Source organism: Gracilinanus agilis, chromosome X (assembly GCF_016433145.1).
Source record: "Gracilinanus agilis isolate LMUSP501 chromosome X, AgileGrace, whole genome shotgun sequence".
Lineage (NCBI taxonomy): Eukaryota > Metazoa > Chordata > Mammalia > Didelphimorphia > Didelphidae > Gracilinanus > Gracilinanus agilis.
The window spans coordinates 32,775,656-32,792,714 of record NC_058136.1 but is presented as its reverse complement, the minus strand read 5'-3'; the positions used below and the strand labels follow the sequence as shown (position 1 = coordinate 32,792,714).

The 17,059-nt window shown below is 39.6% G+C and overlaps 1 protein-coding gene across 1 annotated transcript in view; it reads left to right on the top strand.

Annotated features, from left to right (window-relative positions):
• GABRA3 (gamma-aminobutyric acid type A receptor subunit alpha3) overlaps window positions 1-17,059 on the top strand; it is a 164,060-nt gene that overhangs the window by 110,950 nt on the left and 36,051 nt on the right. Inside the window, exons 5-6 of the mRNA XM_044682542.1 lie at window positions 6,834-6,916; window positions 12,934-13,077. Coding sequence (XP_044538477.1) covers window positions 6,834-6,916; window positions 12,934-13,077 — 227 coding nt within the window. The remainder of the gene's footprint in view (window positions 1-6,833; window positions 6,917-12,933; window positions 13,078-17,059) is intronic.

Here is a 17,059-nt window from a genome sequence, read left to right as displayed (position 1 = left end):
TGAGGTAAAACCTCAGTATTGCTTTGATTTCAATTTCTTATTACAGTCTTTCTTACAAAAGAAATGAAAACTTATTATTTTTAATTAAATTTTATTTTATTTTCCCCCAATTACATCTAACAATAGTTTCCAACATTTTTCAAAGAATATTGAGTCTTGAATTCTCTCCCTCCCTCCCTTCCCCCTCTCCCCACCCATGTTGAGAATGTAAGCAATCTTCTGTCATAATTAAGCCAATCTGATAGGTATGGGGTGGTACCTCAGAATTCTTTTTAATTTAAATAGTGATAGAGAGCATTTTTTGCATGACTATAGAGAATTTTAATTACTTTGAGAAACTGTCCTTTCACTATCAATTGGGAAATAACTTGTATTTTTATATATTCAAATAATTTCTCTATGTATTTGAGAAATGAGATCTTTATTAGGAAGTTGTAAAAAACTGTTTGCACCATTATGTGCAAATGTATTACTCTCCATCCTATTTATCCCTATTTAGTTCTGAGTATCACCTCTCCCAATTTGCCTTCTTTTCTATCAGCCTCACTCACCTTCTCTTATCCCCTTCCCCTCCTGCTATCCTGTAGGGTAAGATAGATTTCTATACCCAATTGGTTGTTTATGTTCTTCCCTCACTTAGTCAATTCTGATAAGAATAAGGTTCGTGTGCTCCCTTCCCCACCGCCACCATCTTTCCCTCCATTGTAAAACTTTCATGCTGCTTTTATGTGCAATAATTTGTCCCATTTTATTTTTCTCTCCCCCTTATTCCCATTGCATTCCTCATTCTCATGCTTTAATTTAATTTAATTTAATTATTCATATTCAAATCACATCCTTGCCCTCTGTCTATGTATATGCCTTCTAACTGCCCTAATAATGACAAAGTTCCTTGGAGTTATAAGAATCTTTCCATGTAAGTATATAAACAGTTTAACTTTATTGAATGTCTTTTGACTTATCTGTCCCCGTTTACTTTTTAATGCTTCTCTTGATTCTTGCATTTGAGAGTCAAATTTTCTATTCAGGTCTGGTCTTTTCACCAGGAATGTTTAAAAGTCCTCTATTTCATTGAATACCCATTTTTCCCCTCAAAGAAAATTATGCTCAGTTTTGCTGGGTAAATGATTCTTGGTTGAACTACTAACTCCTTTGCCCTCTGGAATATCATATTCCATGTTCTCTGATCCTTTAAAATGTAGAAGCTGCTCTTGTGTTATCCTGACTGGCTCCACGATATTTGTGTTGTTTTTTGGCTGCTTTCAATATTTCCTCTTTGACCTAGGAGTTCTGGAATTTGGCTACAATATTCCTGGCAGTTGTCCATGCGAATCTCCTTTAGGAGCTGATAAGTAGATTCTTTCAATTTTTATTCTACTCTCTGGTAAAATATTAAGGCAGTTTTCCTTGGTAATTTCTTGAAAGATAATGTCTCAGCTCTTTTTTTACTGTGGCTTTCAGATAGTTCAATAATTATTAGATTATCTCTCCTGGATTTAATTTTATTTTCTAAGTCAGTGGTTTTTCTAATGAGCTATTTCACATTTTCTCCTAGTTTTTCATTCTTTTGACTTCGTTCTATTATTTCTTGATGTCTCATGGAGTCACTAGCTTTCACTTGCTCAATTCCAATTTTTAAGACATGGTTTTCTTGAGTGAACTTTTGTATCACCTTTTCCATTTGGCCAATTCTACTAGTTCTTTTCCTTGGTGAATTTTTGTATCTCTTTTTCCATAGGGTCAATTCTGCCCTTCAAGAAGTTCTTCTCTTCAGTGAGTTTGTCTAATCTATTTGTTTAATCTTTTTTTCCCACTTTGCAAGTTCTGCTTTTTAAGAAGTTCTTCTCTTCATTGTTTTTTGTGCCTCTCTAACCAAATGGCCTAGTCTATTTTTTAAGGTATTAATTTCTTAAGTATTTTTGTGCCTCCTTTATCAAGTTGTTGACTCTTTTTTCATGATTTTCTGGTATCTCTTTGATTTATTTTCCCAATTTTTCTTCTACCTCCCTTATTTGATTTTAAAAATCCTTTTGAGCTTCTTCATTAATTCTTTTTGTACTTGAGAGCAATTTCTACTTTTCTTGGAGGGTTTGGGTAGTTATATTGATTCTGTTGTCTTCTTCTGAGTTCATGTTTTGGTATTCTCTGTCACCAAAATAACTTTCTATGTTGAGTTTCTCTTTCTGTTGTTTGCTCATTTTATAGCCCTTTTATTTTCTTTTAATTAAAAATGTTAAAGCTCTGTAACTGGGGTGAAGGGAGCACTGCTCTAAACTTCAGATTCTTTGTGCAGCTGCCTGCAGAGCTAGCTCCAGGGATCTATCTGCTTTCAGTTCTTCCCAGGTAGTGAGATGTAAGGAGAGGTGTGTTTAATACTGTCCTGCCCTATACTGTCATCTGTGAGTAACCCCCAAGCATTCTTTTCCCCCTTGGAACTGTGACCTGGGTCCCCTGCCCTAAGCTCTGGTGACTACTAGTGTTCCTCCTCCCTCTGAGAATGTGCCCCCAGACTTCAAACTGGTTCTCTGTATGGGAATGCAACAGGAGTCTTGTACCCAGAGCCAGCAAAGAGACCCTGTAATCTCCTTCTGAGCAATTGTCCCATACCCGCTCTTATTGGCTGTGGATGAGAATTCCAGAAGCCTTTGCCTCTGCTTTGGTTGCACCAAAGGCCTATTATTGTTGTGGGGCCTGCACTGGAGTGTTGTACTCTACCTCTCCCCCAGTTCACTAGATCCATAGTGCCAGCCTTCTAAGTTGTTTTGTGCTAGAAAATGACTTTATCTTGTCTTTTTGTAGCTTATGCTGCTATGTAGGATATTACATCATAGTTTTTGGAGGGTAATTTTGTAGATATCAGATGAGATACCTTCTCTGCCATCTTGGCTCCACCCTCTGAAAACTATTATTAACATTGTAATAGAAATGTATAATTTCTTTTTTTTTGAGATGCATGTTTCCTATCTTTTGATCACTTATCTATTGGACCTATGTATCTTTTCTGCCAAACCCTGATCAGAGATATTTCTCTGTATCCTCCAGCAAATAGCACAGTGCTTGGCCCATGTGCTTATTCATAAAGGGTTGTTGAATAATTAAGACTTTTCCGCATTTGATATTTTGCTTCTTATTGGCTTTGTTAGTGCATTGTGTTAGCAGTTGCATTGATTTTGTTAGTACAAAAGCTTTTTGATTTCATTTAATGGAAATGGTCTATTTTCTCTTTTTTGGATCACCTTTATGAGAACTCTGAAAGTTATCTGATCTCATTTGCTACTAATTTTCTTATTGTATGACCTTTATCATTCAGATCATGTAGTTTCTTTGTACTTAGTATGGACATATGATATAAGGTTATCCTTAGCCTCATTTCTGGCCAAGCTACGAATTTCCAGTTTTGAATGTATTTTGAACCACTTGCCTCAGGCACAAAAATTGTTAGTCATGACTGTTTTTCATTATAGATTTTTAAAAATCTGTTTGCTACATTTATGATTAAAACCCTATAGGTCTTTTAGTACAATTTGCATTTCTCTGATTAATCCCTGACGTCTAAGTGGCATTTCTTCTGGAGAACTTAAATGTTTCAGGAATTGGTTCCAATCACACCAGGTGTGTGTGGGGAGTTCTTTTTTTTTAAGCAAAGAAGCTCTTTAAATAATGGGCTTGAAATCAAAAGTATCAATAAGCACATGAGAAAGTGTTCTAAATCTCTAATAATTAGAGAAATGCAAATCAAAACAACTCTGAGGTATCACCCCACACCTAGCAGATTGGCTAAAATGACAACAGGGGAGAGTAATGAATGTTGGAGGGGGTGTGGCAAAATTGGGACATTGGTGCATTGCTGGTGGAGTTGTAAATCGATCCAACCATTCTGGAAGGCAATTTTGAACTTTGCCCAAAGGGCTTTAAAAGACTATTTGCCTTTTGATCCAGCCATAGCACTGCTTTGTTCATAGCCCAAAGAGATAAAAAGGGGAAAGACTTGTACAAAAATATTTATAGCCACGCTCTTTGTGGTAGCAAAAAATTAGAAAATGAGGGAATGTCCTTCAATTGGGGAATGGCTGAACCAATTGTAGTATCTGTTGGTGATGGAATACTATTGTGCTCAAAGGAATTCCATGTGAACTGGAAAGACCTCCAGGAATTGATGCAGAGTGAAAGGAGCAGATCCAGGAGAACATTGTACATAGAGACTGATACACTGTGGTATAATCGAACATAATGGACTTCTCTACTAACAGTAATGCAAGGATCCAGAGCAAGGCTGAGGGACTGATGAGAAAGAAAACTAGTCACATTCAGAGGAAGAACTATAGGAGGAGAAACACAGAAGAAAAACAATTGCTTGAACACATGAACTAATGAGGATATTATTGGGGATGTAGACACTAAACAATACCTCTAGTCCAACTATCAATAACATGGAATTAGGTCTTGATCTTGTAAAACCCAGTGGAATTGTGCGTCCGGTTGGGGGGGGTATGGTACAGAGGGAAAGAACATGAAATATATAATTTTTAAAGATTTCTATTATTTAAAAATTAAAATTAAAACAATACATAAAAAAACAAAAAACCAATGGGCTTTACTGGGAAAAAGATATACTCATCAATTCCAAAAGGATCTTTCCTTTTCTTGAAGGAGTCCTGGAGCTTTAACAAGAAAGAAGTTTGTGGAGAAGGCAAGACCACAAACAAATGGGCCACAGATGGTCATTTATGTCTGTGTGTGATCTTCAAAAACCCATTATCATTAGGCAACCTTATTTTCTGTTATTTATTTTGTTGAGTCTCATAAATGTTTCACTTTTTCTTTCTGCTGCCCCTTTTCCTGAATGATTCTCCACTTAGAGGGTCGTAATATGGTATAGAGGAAAGTATGGTTGATATGAATTCAGAAAACCTGGGTCCAGGCCTGACCACCATTGTGTAATATTAGGCAAGTCATTCATCCTCAGTTTTCTCTTCTATAAAATGAGACAATAACTCTTGTTATTATATCATCTTGCATTATTAACTGTTGCTTCCTGTAAATGAATCTTTAGAGGAGTCCTCCTCTAGTTACTCACCATGGCAGTTCTTGGTTCTCATAATCTATCCTGAGAGAAAACAGGCTCCGCTAGGTCCTACTGAGTTGGGAAGGCTTTTAATACAGGCAATTAATCTAGTTATGTATGAAGAAGCTCGGCATCAGATTACTGGCCAGATACACTTGGGTAGAGAGAACAGTAAACCACCTCATTGAAGCTTGGAGGGGTTCTGGTCCATTGTGATGTGGGTAAATGATGGACCAGTCATAGGTTGTCAGATCATAGGACATAGATTTAGGGCCAAAAGAGACCTTAGAGGTTGTTTAGTCCAGCTCCCTCATTTTATATATAAGGAAATCAAGGCCCAGACAATGAATGCAATGACACTCAGGTAGGAGTGGCAGAGCCCTGAAGTTCATCTTAGTTTGGGGGCAGTCACAGTCACAACTGTAGGTACATTCATTCCTCATTTGGGGCTACAGTATGGTAAGATGCATGGGATCCTGGCTCTGGAGCCAGGGAATCTGGGTTTAGATCATGGCTCTTCCTATCTGTGTCACATAGTTCAAGCCATAACCTCTCTGGACATTAATGTCCTTGTCTGGGAAATTAGGGAGTTGGACCATTGACCTCGGAGGTCCTTTCCAGCTCTAGATCTATGTGATCTTATGAATCTGGGACCCCTGAATTCTATCACTCGCCACCTTGGATGGCAACTGCTGGCAATAGGGTCATAGAAAAGGCATTAGGAATCACAGGCCCCATTTGACAGAAGACGAGCCCCAACTCCCACAGATTGGAAGTCATTTGCCTAAGGCTGTAGGAAATAGCCAATGGCCAATCTTGGAGTTGAACTCATGACATATGGCTCCAAATTCAGGCCTCTCTCTAGCCCTGGTTTCTGAAGCTTGAGATTCCCTCCATTTATAGTTCCCCTTGTAGCATTGCATTCTCTTGGCAAGCCTCCCTTCTCCCAGCACACACACACACACACACACACACACACACACACACACACACACTCTTCATCTTTATTCTCCAAGAACAGGCTCTCTTCTCCCCTCCTATGGAGCAGCCAGTTGCTGTGGGCAGTAGCACATCCCCATCAGAAGCATCTTAAGTGATCTTTCATTATCAGAGTAAAGATATTCATCCCTTCAAACCCCTCTCCCTCTCCCTACCCCAATCATTAATTAGTTAACTCGCAAGACAGCCTGCTGAGAAGGATCAGTGTTATTAGCCCCATTTCAGAAAGAATTAAACTGAACAGGAAGGTGGTGAGTCACTGGCCTGCTGCTATAGGCCATCAAGGAAGTTTGCTCTCAGGTTTCTCTGCAGTTGCTAAGGGAGGGAACCTGAGAAAAGCTTTATGTTTCTGTTTTCATTTAAATAAATTGTGTTGATACTTTTTGTTTTTGATTAGTCATTTCCAGACACCCCTCTTTCCTTGACATCAAATCCTTCCTTCTCACGAAGAAAACCAAGCAAAAGCATCCAGCTGTGTCTGGCAATGTATGTAATATTCTGCCTTAATTGTCCCCCACCTCTCTGCCTGGAGGAGGGAAGTCCTGGATGTTTTCCACTTACTCAGAGGCTGACTTCTTTTTAATGGTCTTTCCATTCGCATGGCCATGGCCCTTTCCCTCCTATCTTTCCAAGATGGCAGGGAGAGAGTCAAGGGCCCTTGGAGAAGATATCCAATCTACTCCTTCGTCCACAAGTCCTCTTTTGCTGATGATCGAAATCCTGGACATTGAAACTTAAGCAGGCCATTGCCTTGTTTTGTGTCTTCTAGGTTGACCATTCATGCTGAATGTCCCATGCACTTGGAAGACTTCCCCATGGATGTACACGCCTGCCCACTGAAGTTTGGAAGCTGTAAGTCTGTTCTCATTTCTCGTTGGTCTGTGGCCTTCTTAGTGGGAGCCAACAGCCTCAAAGGCTGGGGCCCCAGGGTTTATCCCAAACACTTTTGCTCATTCTTTCACATATACCCATAGGTAACCGCTGCACTTAAAGCAATCCAGGTTGGGGGGTGGGGTGGGGAAAGGGTGTGTGTGGGGTTACTGACTAGTCGGGAACTAAAGAATCAGCTTCAGGTTCAATCCCTCCCTGGTCTCCTTCTAGAATGCAAAATCTTTGCAGAAATCCAGAATCTCTCCATTTCTCTTCATTCCAGTGCTGATGGGATAAGATCAGGGGAACAAATTCAAATGTTAGGTGGGAGATGAGCCCATAGCAAGGGAGTGGGGGCTTTCTTGGGAAGAGATTGGTTCTGAACACCAGAGGCTGGATTCAGTCAATGGCTTGATTCCAAAAGGCAAAATCGGCCTCTACCTCTTATCAACTATCCAGAGCAGATAGTAAGTACTTCCTTTTCCTGGTATCCTCCAGTGGTTATTAGGTTAGATGGAGCCAGTGGGCTGGCTCATTGAAGTAAGAGCTTAACAGATGGAAGGGACTTTGGAGATTAATAAAGGGTATGGACTGGATGATCTCTCAAGTCCTTTCCAGCCATGTTCCTGTGTAGTCCAACTCACTAATCCGATAAAGAGTTGGAGCCACTCCTCCCACTTCTGCCCAGGCACAAGGCCCTCCTATTTTTTCTCATGAATAATGATACCTTGAGGAAAATTCAAACACTGGAAAATATAGGTCTTTCAGAGAGCACATGTCCCCTTGCTGCTCTGTCCTGTGTTCCCCTCTATCCCAGGCCCCTGGGTAATATCAACCCCTTTACCAATCCCTTCTCCCACTACTTGTTGGCACCCATGAGTTGAAATCACAATATAACTGGTATAGTGGCTGATGCAAATTTAGAATCAGAGAATTCTGAACCACAAGGGACTACTGAGATCATTCAGAACAGGGCTTTTTCACCTTCGTTGCACCATGGGCCTCTTGGACAGTGTCTGGTGAAGCCTATGTCTCCCCATTCAGAATGATGGTTTTCAGTCATTTAAGTCATTTAAGGAAATGCAATATGATCAGATCTATGTGTTAGAAATATCATTTTGGCTATTGTGTGGAGGTCAGATTGGAAAAGACAGATACTAGAAGCAAAAAGACCGATTAGAATGTAAGAGGTCTTCCAAAAAACTCCCAATACCTAATCTCAGCTCAGGGTCCATCAAATTAAGTTAGTTAAAGTGTAGATGGCCAAGAGAAGGGATTTGTGTCTGCAAGAGCTTGTTAATCCTTGGGGAGGTTGCAGGGGTGGGATGGAGACCTTTGAGCAGGGTTGTATTTTCATCCCTATTTTACAAATGGGAAAAGTAAAGCTCCACAAGGTTAAGAGACTTGGCCAAAGTCATATGGATGGAAGGGTTGGAGCCCAGACTGAAAATTAGATCATGAATGGAAGGTCATGCCGAGCCACAAAAATCAGAGCAGTTAGGTGCCTTAGCTATCCCTGGGTCATCTTGCTCCTGGGCCAGTCACTTAAAATGAGTTACAAGGTGCTGTCATGAATCAGGGGCTAACAATTCAATTCAACAAGCATTTGCTGAAGGCAAAGGTATTTTGTGTGTGTGACTGACCCTATGCTAGGTACTGGGACAGAGACAAAAACCAAATAGTTCTTGCCCTCGAGGAGCATACATTTTACTGGGGATAGTGTAGCAATATGTGCACAGATAAATGAACACAAATGGCATACAAAGTAACTGATGGGGGGACTAATAGCAGCCAATTAGGAAAAGGTGATACTTGAGCTGAGTCTTGAAGGGAGCTAGAGAGGCTCTGAGGTGTTTGTAGAGGGACGGCATTCTAGAATAGAGGAAAGTCTGTGCAAAGGCCCAGAGGCAGGAAATGGAATGTCATCTATGGGGAGCATCAAGTAGATTAGTATGGTTTGGAATATTGAAGGTGTGAGCCAAAATTTTATGTGATGTAGAACTTTTCTTCAGTTTGGAGATCTGGCAGGGTTTTGTTATGTTCTTCAAGGTTCCTTGAAAAGAAGAATGGGTTTGGCTAGCCACAGAGGCAACTAAATCATGGGCTCCATTTAAAAACAGGGAAGCGTGGTAACAAGTAGAGGTGCCCCTTACACTTAAAACCTCTTCCTCAGGGTACCAGATGGCTTTCTGCAGCCTCCCTTGAAAGGTCATTGGCAGGGCTCCCATGGTCTAGGAGCTGGAGCTGATGGATTTCTCTGAAGGGAGAGAGTCAAGATCAGCTGACTCCAGTTGGAAAAGTCAGGACTTGTGTCTTCCTCATGGAGAGCTTAGCTGTGAAGGGATATGGATAAGCTCAAGCCAGAAACTATCTAACAGGGAGAGGTTCTGCCTGGACTTTCTGATTTAGCTCCTACGCCTTGGCCTGAACCTCTCCAGGTTCTTATTTCTCTCTTTTAAAAACAAAGAGGAGAGGGGACAGCTAGGTGGCTCAGTGGTTTGAGAGTCAAGCCTAGAGTCAGGAGGTCCTGAGTTCAAATCTGGCCTCAGACATCTTCCTAGCTGTGTGACCCTGGAAAAGTCATCTAGCCTCCATTGCATAGCCCTTACTGCTCTTCTGCCGTGGAACCAATACATGGTATTGTTTGTAAGATGGAAGGTAAGGGTTAAAAAAATCCAAGGGGAGCTCTTAATGAGTATTTCCTGACATGAGACTGGTCAGATATTGAGGCATGTAAAGATTAAAAATTAATATCCAAATACTCCAAGTATTATATTTAATAAGGTTTTATTTATAATAACTCGAAGCAAAAGGAGAATTAATAGCCTCAGTAAAGAAAAAGAAAGCTCCCCGACCGCACATGCAGGAGAAGAGAGAGCAAGAGGGCGGGTTTACCACAAACTTATAAACAACACATGAAGACACAATGTGGATGAAAGGAAAAGGATTCTGGGTAATGTAGTTCAGAGGTTCAAGATTTTCTAATTATACAGGCACAACTTAGCAGCCAGGAGAAAAAGGAGATTGAGAGTGCTAGAGGGTGTCTGGAGAAGCCTTGGCAGCGTAGGCTTCAAGTCTAAACTCCAACATTTCCATCCTTAATTTAACATAGGAATGACATATGGAATCCACCAAAACCTTTGCCATGCCTTCTCTCTGCCATCCCCTAGAATACACACCAGGAGGTAGAACCACAAGATTACAGTTTGACAGCTAGAAGAGCCCTTAGAGGTCATTGGGCCTCAAACTCTCATTTTTCATATAGGGTAAATGAGGTCTATGCTGTCCCTATGTGCCAGTATATCGGATGGCACTAAATGCAGTAAGCTGTGTCTGCAGGTTTGGAGGGTGGGTTATATAGGAGGAGAAAACCATACATTGCCAAGCTGAGATTAAAAGGTAGTTTCTAGATCTGGACTTTGTGCCAAGGTCTAAGGATCTCCAGATCCATTTTCTTAGGTCCCATCATTTTAGAGTCGAAGCGGGGACCTCAGAGGCTAAGAACTACCCTGTGTCTGACAAGGAGTCATCCAGCCTTTGCTTCAAGATCTCCAGCGAGAGGGAATTCACTGCTTCCCCTGTTAGCCCACTTCCATGTTGGGATAGTTCCATTTGATAGGAAGTTTTTCTTGACATTAACCTTGGATGTACCTCTTTGCACCTTCCTCCCATTGTTCCTAGTTCTTCCTTCTGGAGCCAAGCAAAACAAGGTCCTTCCATATGACAACCATTCAAATATTTGAGCAGAGCTAACCATGCCCTGCCCTGCCCCACTTCTGCGCCAAGTCTTCTCTTCCCCAGGTTCCTGCTAGTCTTCTCTAGACAACCTCATCTAGACAATTCATCACTGTCAATCATAAAATGTGGTGTCCAGAAATAAACACAATTCTTTATCTGCCATCTCATCAGGTCAGAGTACAATGAGATGATCATCTCCTTAGTCCAGAAGGCTGTGCTTCTTTGAATGCAGACCAACAGCATAGGTAGATCATAACTGGTTGAATGTCCAGACAAACTCTACATATTACCTAGGTCAACGCTCTGGGTTTCCCACAAAAATGATATGAGATACTTTCTTAAATGCTTGGCTAAAATGAAGTGGAACTGTAACGACAGCATTCCTCCCATCTGCACTGGCTCATTCTCAATGAAATATTCTGGATCTCTGTGATCACTGCTTCTTTTTCTAGAATGACAATTTGTCCAGAAATCCCAAGAGAAGCTCCCCAGCTTACACTTGGTAGACTCCATTCTGATCCTTTAAAAAAATCGGCCTAATATTTGCCTTCCTCTAGTCCTGTAGTTCATTTTTCATTGTCGGCCATCTTTTAAACATCCTTCTCAGTGATTTCCCCAGTGATACCTGCCAGTTCATTTAGAAGCTAAAGATAGAGTTTATTTATTGGCCTCAGGCAACTTGAATTTATCAAGGGGCAACTGGGTACTCTCTTACTCTTTCCTTATTTATCTCCAGTATCAACTCTGTTAGCCTTTTCCCTGCTGTCACTGCCAATGCACTGTCCTTATTCTTGGTAGGAAAAACAGATACAAACTATGAGTTGAGCATTTCTCTCTTCCATTCAAGGCTTTGCTAGAGTTGGCTTGTACTGGCTCAAAACTAGAGCCGGTTGTTAAATTTTCAGTATTAGCATTTATGTCTAGGAAATGAGCAAATGCTATCAAAATGAGCTTGATTTTTTTTTATTTTCTAGACTTCAGAAAGTGATAATAATGCAGCTTTAACTCAAAAGCAGGCCACACATACAGTCTTCCAGAGAGCTGGTTTCAGTCATCATTATCTCATTTACTCAAAACAACTGTCCTAGACCTTCTCTGACAGTAGAGTTTTTTTCATCCCTTTTTGTTTTTCTTAGGTTTACTTTGAAGCTCTGCTCATTCTTGTCTTAAACCCTTCTGACTCAATAGTAAATGTAGTAATATAGTCCCAGTGTCTAGGTCAAGGAAAGACATTTTCCTTCCATTATCTGCTCTTATGAGACCACATCTAGAAGATATTTTATTCAGTTATGAGGACTACATTTTAGAAGGAACATGGATAAGTTGGAGGCTGCCCAGGGTGGTAAAAGGTCTGGAGATCACTATATGTGGAAAGTGATTGATGATCCTGGGGATGTTTAACATGGACAAGGAGACTCGGGGAGGACCGATAGCCATCTTTAAGGATTTGAAGGGCTTTCCTGTGGGAGAGGGCAGAACCAGCAATAAATGGTTAGAAACTAGAGAGGCAAAATGAGGCTTAATGTAAAGAAAAACTTCCTAACAAGTAGAGTTCTCCTCAAGGGGAATGAGTTGCTTCAGCAGGTGGTAGTTTCCTCCTCTCTAGGGACCTTCAAGGAGAAATTGGCTGATCATTTTCTGGGAATGTTATTTAGGCATAGTTTGGATTAGGTAGCCTCTGTGGTCCCTTTTAACTCTGCCATTTCTGAGACTCTGAGCAAGCACCCTGTAGGACTACCAAAAAGTACCATAAAGCAACCAAAGCCTAGACTAGACCTACCCACCTGGGTAGCTCATATGAGGTTGCAATGGGAAGACAATCTGGAAAGAAATTCCCCAGGAAGCTGGGAAACAGAGTTTACTCCTTTGTCCTCCACAGCTATCTTTACCATGTTCCATATTCTCTCTTTGGTGTATGCAGCAGGGGCTTGGGAACAGAGGAGCAAACTTGTGGTGCTGAACTTAGACACACTGACCAGTGAATTATCTTTGACTAGAAGTCTGGGGTTTTTCTGGGAGAAGGGGACCATATCTCCTGGCTTAGGCAGTAAAGAAAAGGAAAAGCCTAAACATCTGGTGGTTGGCCAGGTGTGAACACTGACAGTTGGAAATTAAAGAAATGTTCCAGAGCCTCCTTGGGTAGGGGAGATTAAATGATAATTATGCCTCAGCCTCCTATCTCTTATGGTTAAAGAGTGACTCTTCTGCTTTCCCTCAGCTTCTTCCTCTTTTCCTTCCTCCCCTTCTCCTCCCTCTTCCAGATGCCTACACAAAGGCCGAAGTGATCTATTCCTGGACCCTTGGAAAAAACAAATCTGTGGAAGTGGCCCAGGATGGCTCTCGCCTGAATCAGTATGACCTGCTGGGGCATGTTGTTGGAACTGAGATCATCAGATCTAGTACAGGTACCAGGGCGTGGTGGTTCTAGCCAGACTTCCAGTTGGCACCAGAGACTGCAGTGCTCTGTGGTGGGAGGAAAGAAACTGGGAGGAAGTTCTAAAGGGTGAAGAAACTATTTGCATGACTCTGCCAAGACTGAGAATGCCCATCTATCGGTTCTGTCATACTATGCTAAAAGGTTGACACGAATCAAAGGCATGACTGGGATCAGACTATATCTATTTGGTTTGTTTAGGGATCCATAGGTGGGTTCACTTAACTGCATTCCCATCTATTTCACGTACTAGCCTATCCAGCAAAGCCCACAGCTTCCCAAGTCAGCTAAAGTACCTTCCTTCTCTGGTCAAGATATTGATACATACAATATTGGATTCTTACAGTGGCACTAAGTCTAACCACAACAGTAGAGAATGAGAGTGAGCTTCAGGCTCTCTTATGCTCTCACTCAGGGAGCACATGGCAATTTATAGCATTTGAGAACCCAATATGTCACTTTGCCAGTGTAACTCATGAGTGGGCAGCCCATTCATTAGTCTCCATTCTTTTTAGATTGGGTGGAAAGAGAAGCTTATCTGATTTACTGAAGCTTCCTACATCCATGAGCTCCCAGAGAAGCAGATGGCATCCTGACCTTCCAAGGCTGAGAGGTTAAGGATTTGCTTGCCTGAGGTCATTGCCAGTATTCTTGCTGAATCTACTTCAGTTAATTATGCCAGTTACAAAAAACGTGTCTAGAGCAAATATTCTATGATTCGTTGAATATTGATTATTTTTTTCCATCTGCAGTGCTTCATTTTTCCTAGTTACCCAGGTTATAGGGAGCTCCAGGGGGCCCTTTGTTCCTTATCCCCCTCCCCTCCCTTTCTCCACGGCTCTCCTGTTTTCATTACTCTTCCCTTCTCTCTTCCTCATTACCATTCACAAATATTTTACCCCTAGACAGACATCAGGGAGCTCTCCCCTCACTGTGGAATATTTTCCCTCCAGTGTGCTTGATGTTAACAGACCCTACCTTTAACAACCTGTGCCATCTCTATAACTAGGCCCTGAGGACACATGGGGGAGTCCAAGAATTTGATGTCAGAATTTCTAATCTGGGTCTGTTTCTCCAGAGAAGAACTAGCAAGCCTGAAAGAAAAGCTTGGATTTGATTTTATTATTTGCATAATAAGCGTGGGGGGGAGGGTAAAGGGAATGGAATTCAGCAAGAGTTTATTAAGCCTTTACTATGTGCCAGGCACTGTGTTATACAGTAGAGACACAAAAACAACAGCTTACGTGGTATTGTGCCTGGGTGTGTGGAGGCTGAAAACATGAGCATAAATAAGTAAATAAGATGCAATACACAAGTCATTTCACGAGGGAGAGAACATCAACAATTTGGGGAGGTAGAAAGCAGGGAAGCCCTCATGGGGGATTTGATTCTAAGATGTTCTTCGAAGGAAGCCGAGGATTCAAAAAGGCCGAGGTGAGGTGGAAATGACTTCCAGACATCAGAGTTCACTTGTGCAAAGATATGAAGGTGAGAGATGAAATATTGCTTATGGGCAACAGTTAGTAGATAAGCTCAACTAAAAGAGAGAATTCGAAGGGAAGCAATATAGAACAGTGATATAAAATGGGGCAGATAGGTGGTGCGGTGGATGGAGTGTAGAGTAGGGAGTCAAAAGGACTCATTTTTCTGAGTGACCCTAGGCAAGTCACTTCACCCTGTTTGCCTCACTTTCATCATCTCTAAAGTGAGGTGGAGAAGGAAATGGCAAACCATTCCAGTAACTCTGCCAAGAAAACTCGAAATGGGGCCACAAAGAATCAGACATGAATAAAACAACTCAACGACAACAAAAACATATAACAAGTCTAGAAAGGTAAGTAGGAAATAGATTTTACATGTATAACTATATATTCGACTATATATATATATGATTTTATATATATATATATATATGACAGGACAAGATGATATATAGGAAAGAGATTTTAGATAGATTTTATATGAATCTATATATACACACACACATATATAGAAAACAAGTCTAGAAAGGTAGGTAGGAAATAGATGTTTTATGTGTACATATACTTGTATATATGTACACATATTAAGCCTAAAAGGGTAAGTAGGAAATAGATTCTGACTGATAGATAAAATACCTAGAAAGGTAGATAGGAAACAGATTATATAAAAAGAATTATGTATAGAAAATATTCATACATAAAACACAAGTCTAGAAAGGTTGGAAAGAAATAGACTTTATATATGTGTATTTAAAAGTCTAGAAAAGTATGTAGGAACAAATATTATAGATATATAATTTTATGTACAAAATAGTAAGCAGGTTTATATATATACATATATATAACACAACTGTGCATATATATATAAATATAAATACAAGTCTAAAAAGATAGGTAGGAAATACATTTTAGTTGCATAGATAGAAAGATAAAGAGTTAAAACAAGGCTAGAAAAGTAGGTAATAAACAGATTATGCATATATGTATATATATGCACAAAATAACTATATAAATATAAAGCACAAGTCTAAAAAGGTAGTTAGGAAGTAGACTACATATATATATATATATATATATATATATAGAGAGAGAGAGAGAGAGAGAGAGAGAGAGAGAGAGAGAGAGAGAGAGAATGAACAAGTCTAGAAAGGTAGGAAATTAGATTATAAATAAAAATAAAACACAAGGCTAGAAAGAAAAGTAAGAAATAGATGGTAGATGTTATATCTGTAATATATATATCAGAAGGTAGGTAGGAACTACTAGGTCTGTATCCCAAAGAGAGAAAAAAATGGGAAAGGATCTGTTGTACAAAAATATTTATAGCTGCTCTTTTTGAGGTGGCAAAGATTTGGAAACTAAAGGGATGTCCCTCAATTGGGGAATGGCTGAAAAAACTGTGGTATATGATGGTGATGGAATACTCTTGTTCTATAAGGAATGATGAACAGGATGATTTCAGAAAGACCTCCATGAACTGAAGCAGAGTGAAATGAGAAGAACCAGGAAAACATTATACACAGTAATGAAATATTGAGGAATGATGAAATGTGATAAACTTTGCTATAAGCAGAAATAACAATGATCCAGGACAATTTTGAGGGACTTATTAAAAAGAATGCTATCCACCTCAAGAGAATGAACCATTGGAGTATAAATGTAGATTATAAAATATGATTTATCATTTGACTATTTGGGTATATGACTTGGGGTTTTGGTTTTATAAGATTATTCACCTACAAAAATGAGTAGTATGGAAATGTGTTTTGCTTGATAATACATGTATAACCCAGAAAAAAAAGAACGAGGCCATGGTAAAGAGATTACAGGAAGATGTATTTTCTAGCAGTCTCTAAACTATTCATGGCTTTATTTCTACTAGGTAGAAATATTTTATCTACACATAGATAAAAGCAGAAGTATGGGAGACCAGGCCCCAACACATTTTATCTAAATCAGAGGTATTAAAATATTTTAATTAGTCATCCCCTAATTAAGAATTATCTGAGTCCATATTCCAAATATATGTATATTAATTTATAAATTAAATATGTGTACTATAAAAAAGTAGGCAGGAAATTTATTTTAGATTAATAGAGAGATAAATAAAATAAGTCTAGAAATGTAGGAAATAGATTTTGATAGATAAAATAAGTTTAGAGATGTAGGTAGAAAATAGGTTATATATAAATATGAGATACAAGTCTAGAAAGGTAGGAAAGTAGTAGATTTTATATATGTGTGTGTGTGTGTGTATAAAACAAGTCTAGAAAGGTTTGTATTAAACAAATTTAATATACATATAAATATGTATAAAATAATTATGTATATATATATATATATATATATAAAACACAAGTCCAAAAATAGATAGGAAATAGATTTTAGATAGACAGACAGATAGATACATTGGTACATTCGTAGACCGACAGGTAGGCAGCAGGTAGATAGGCAGTTGGACAGTCAATCAGA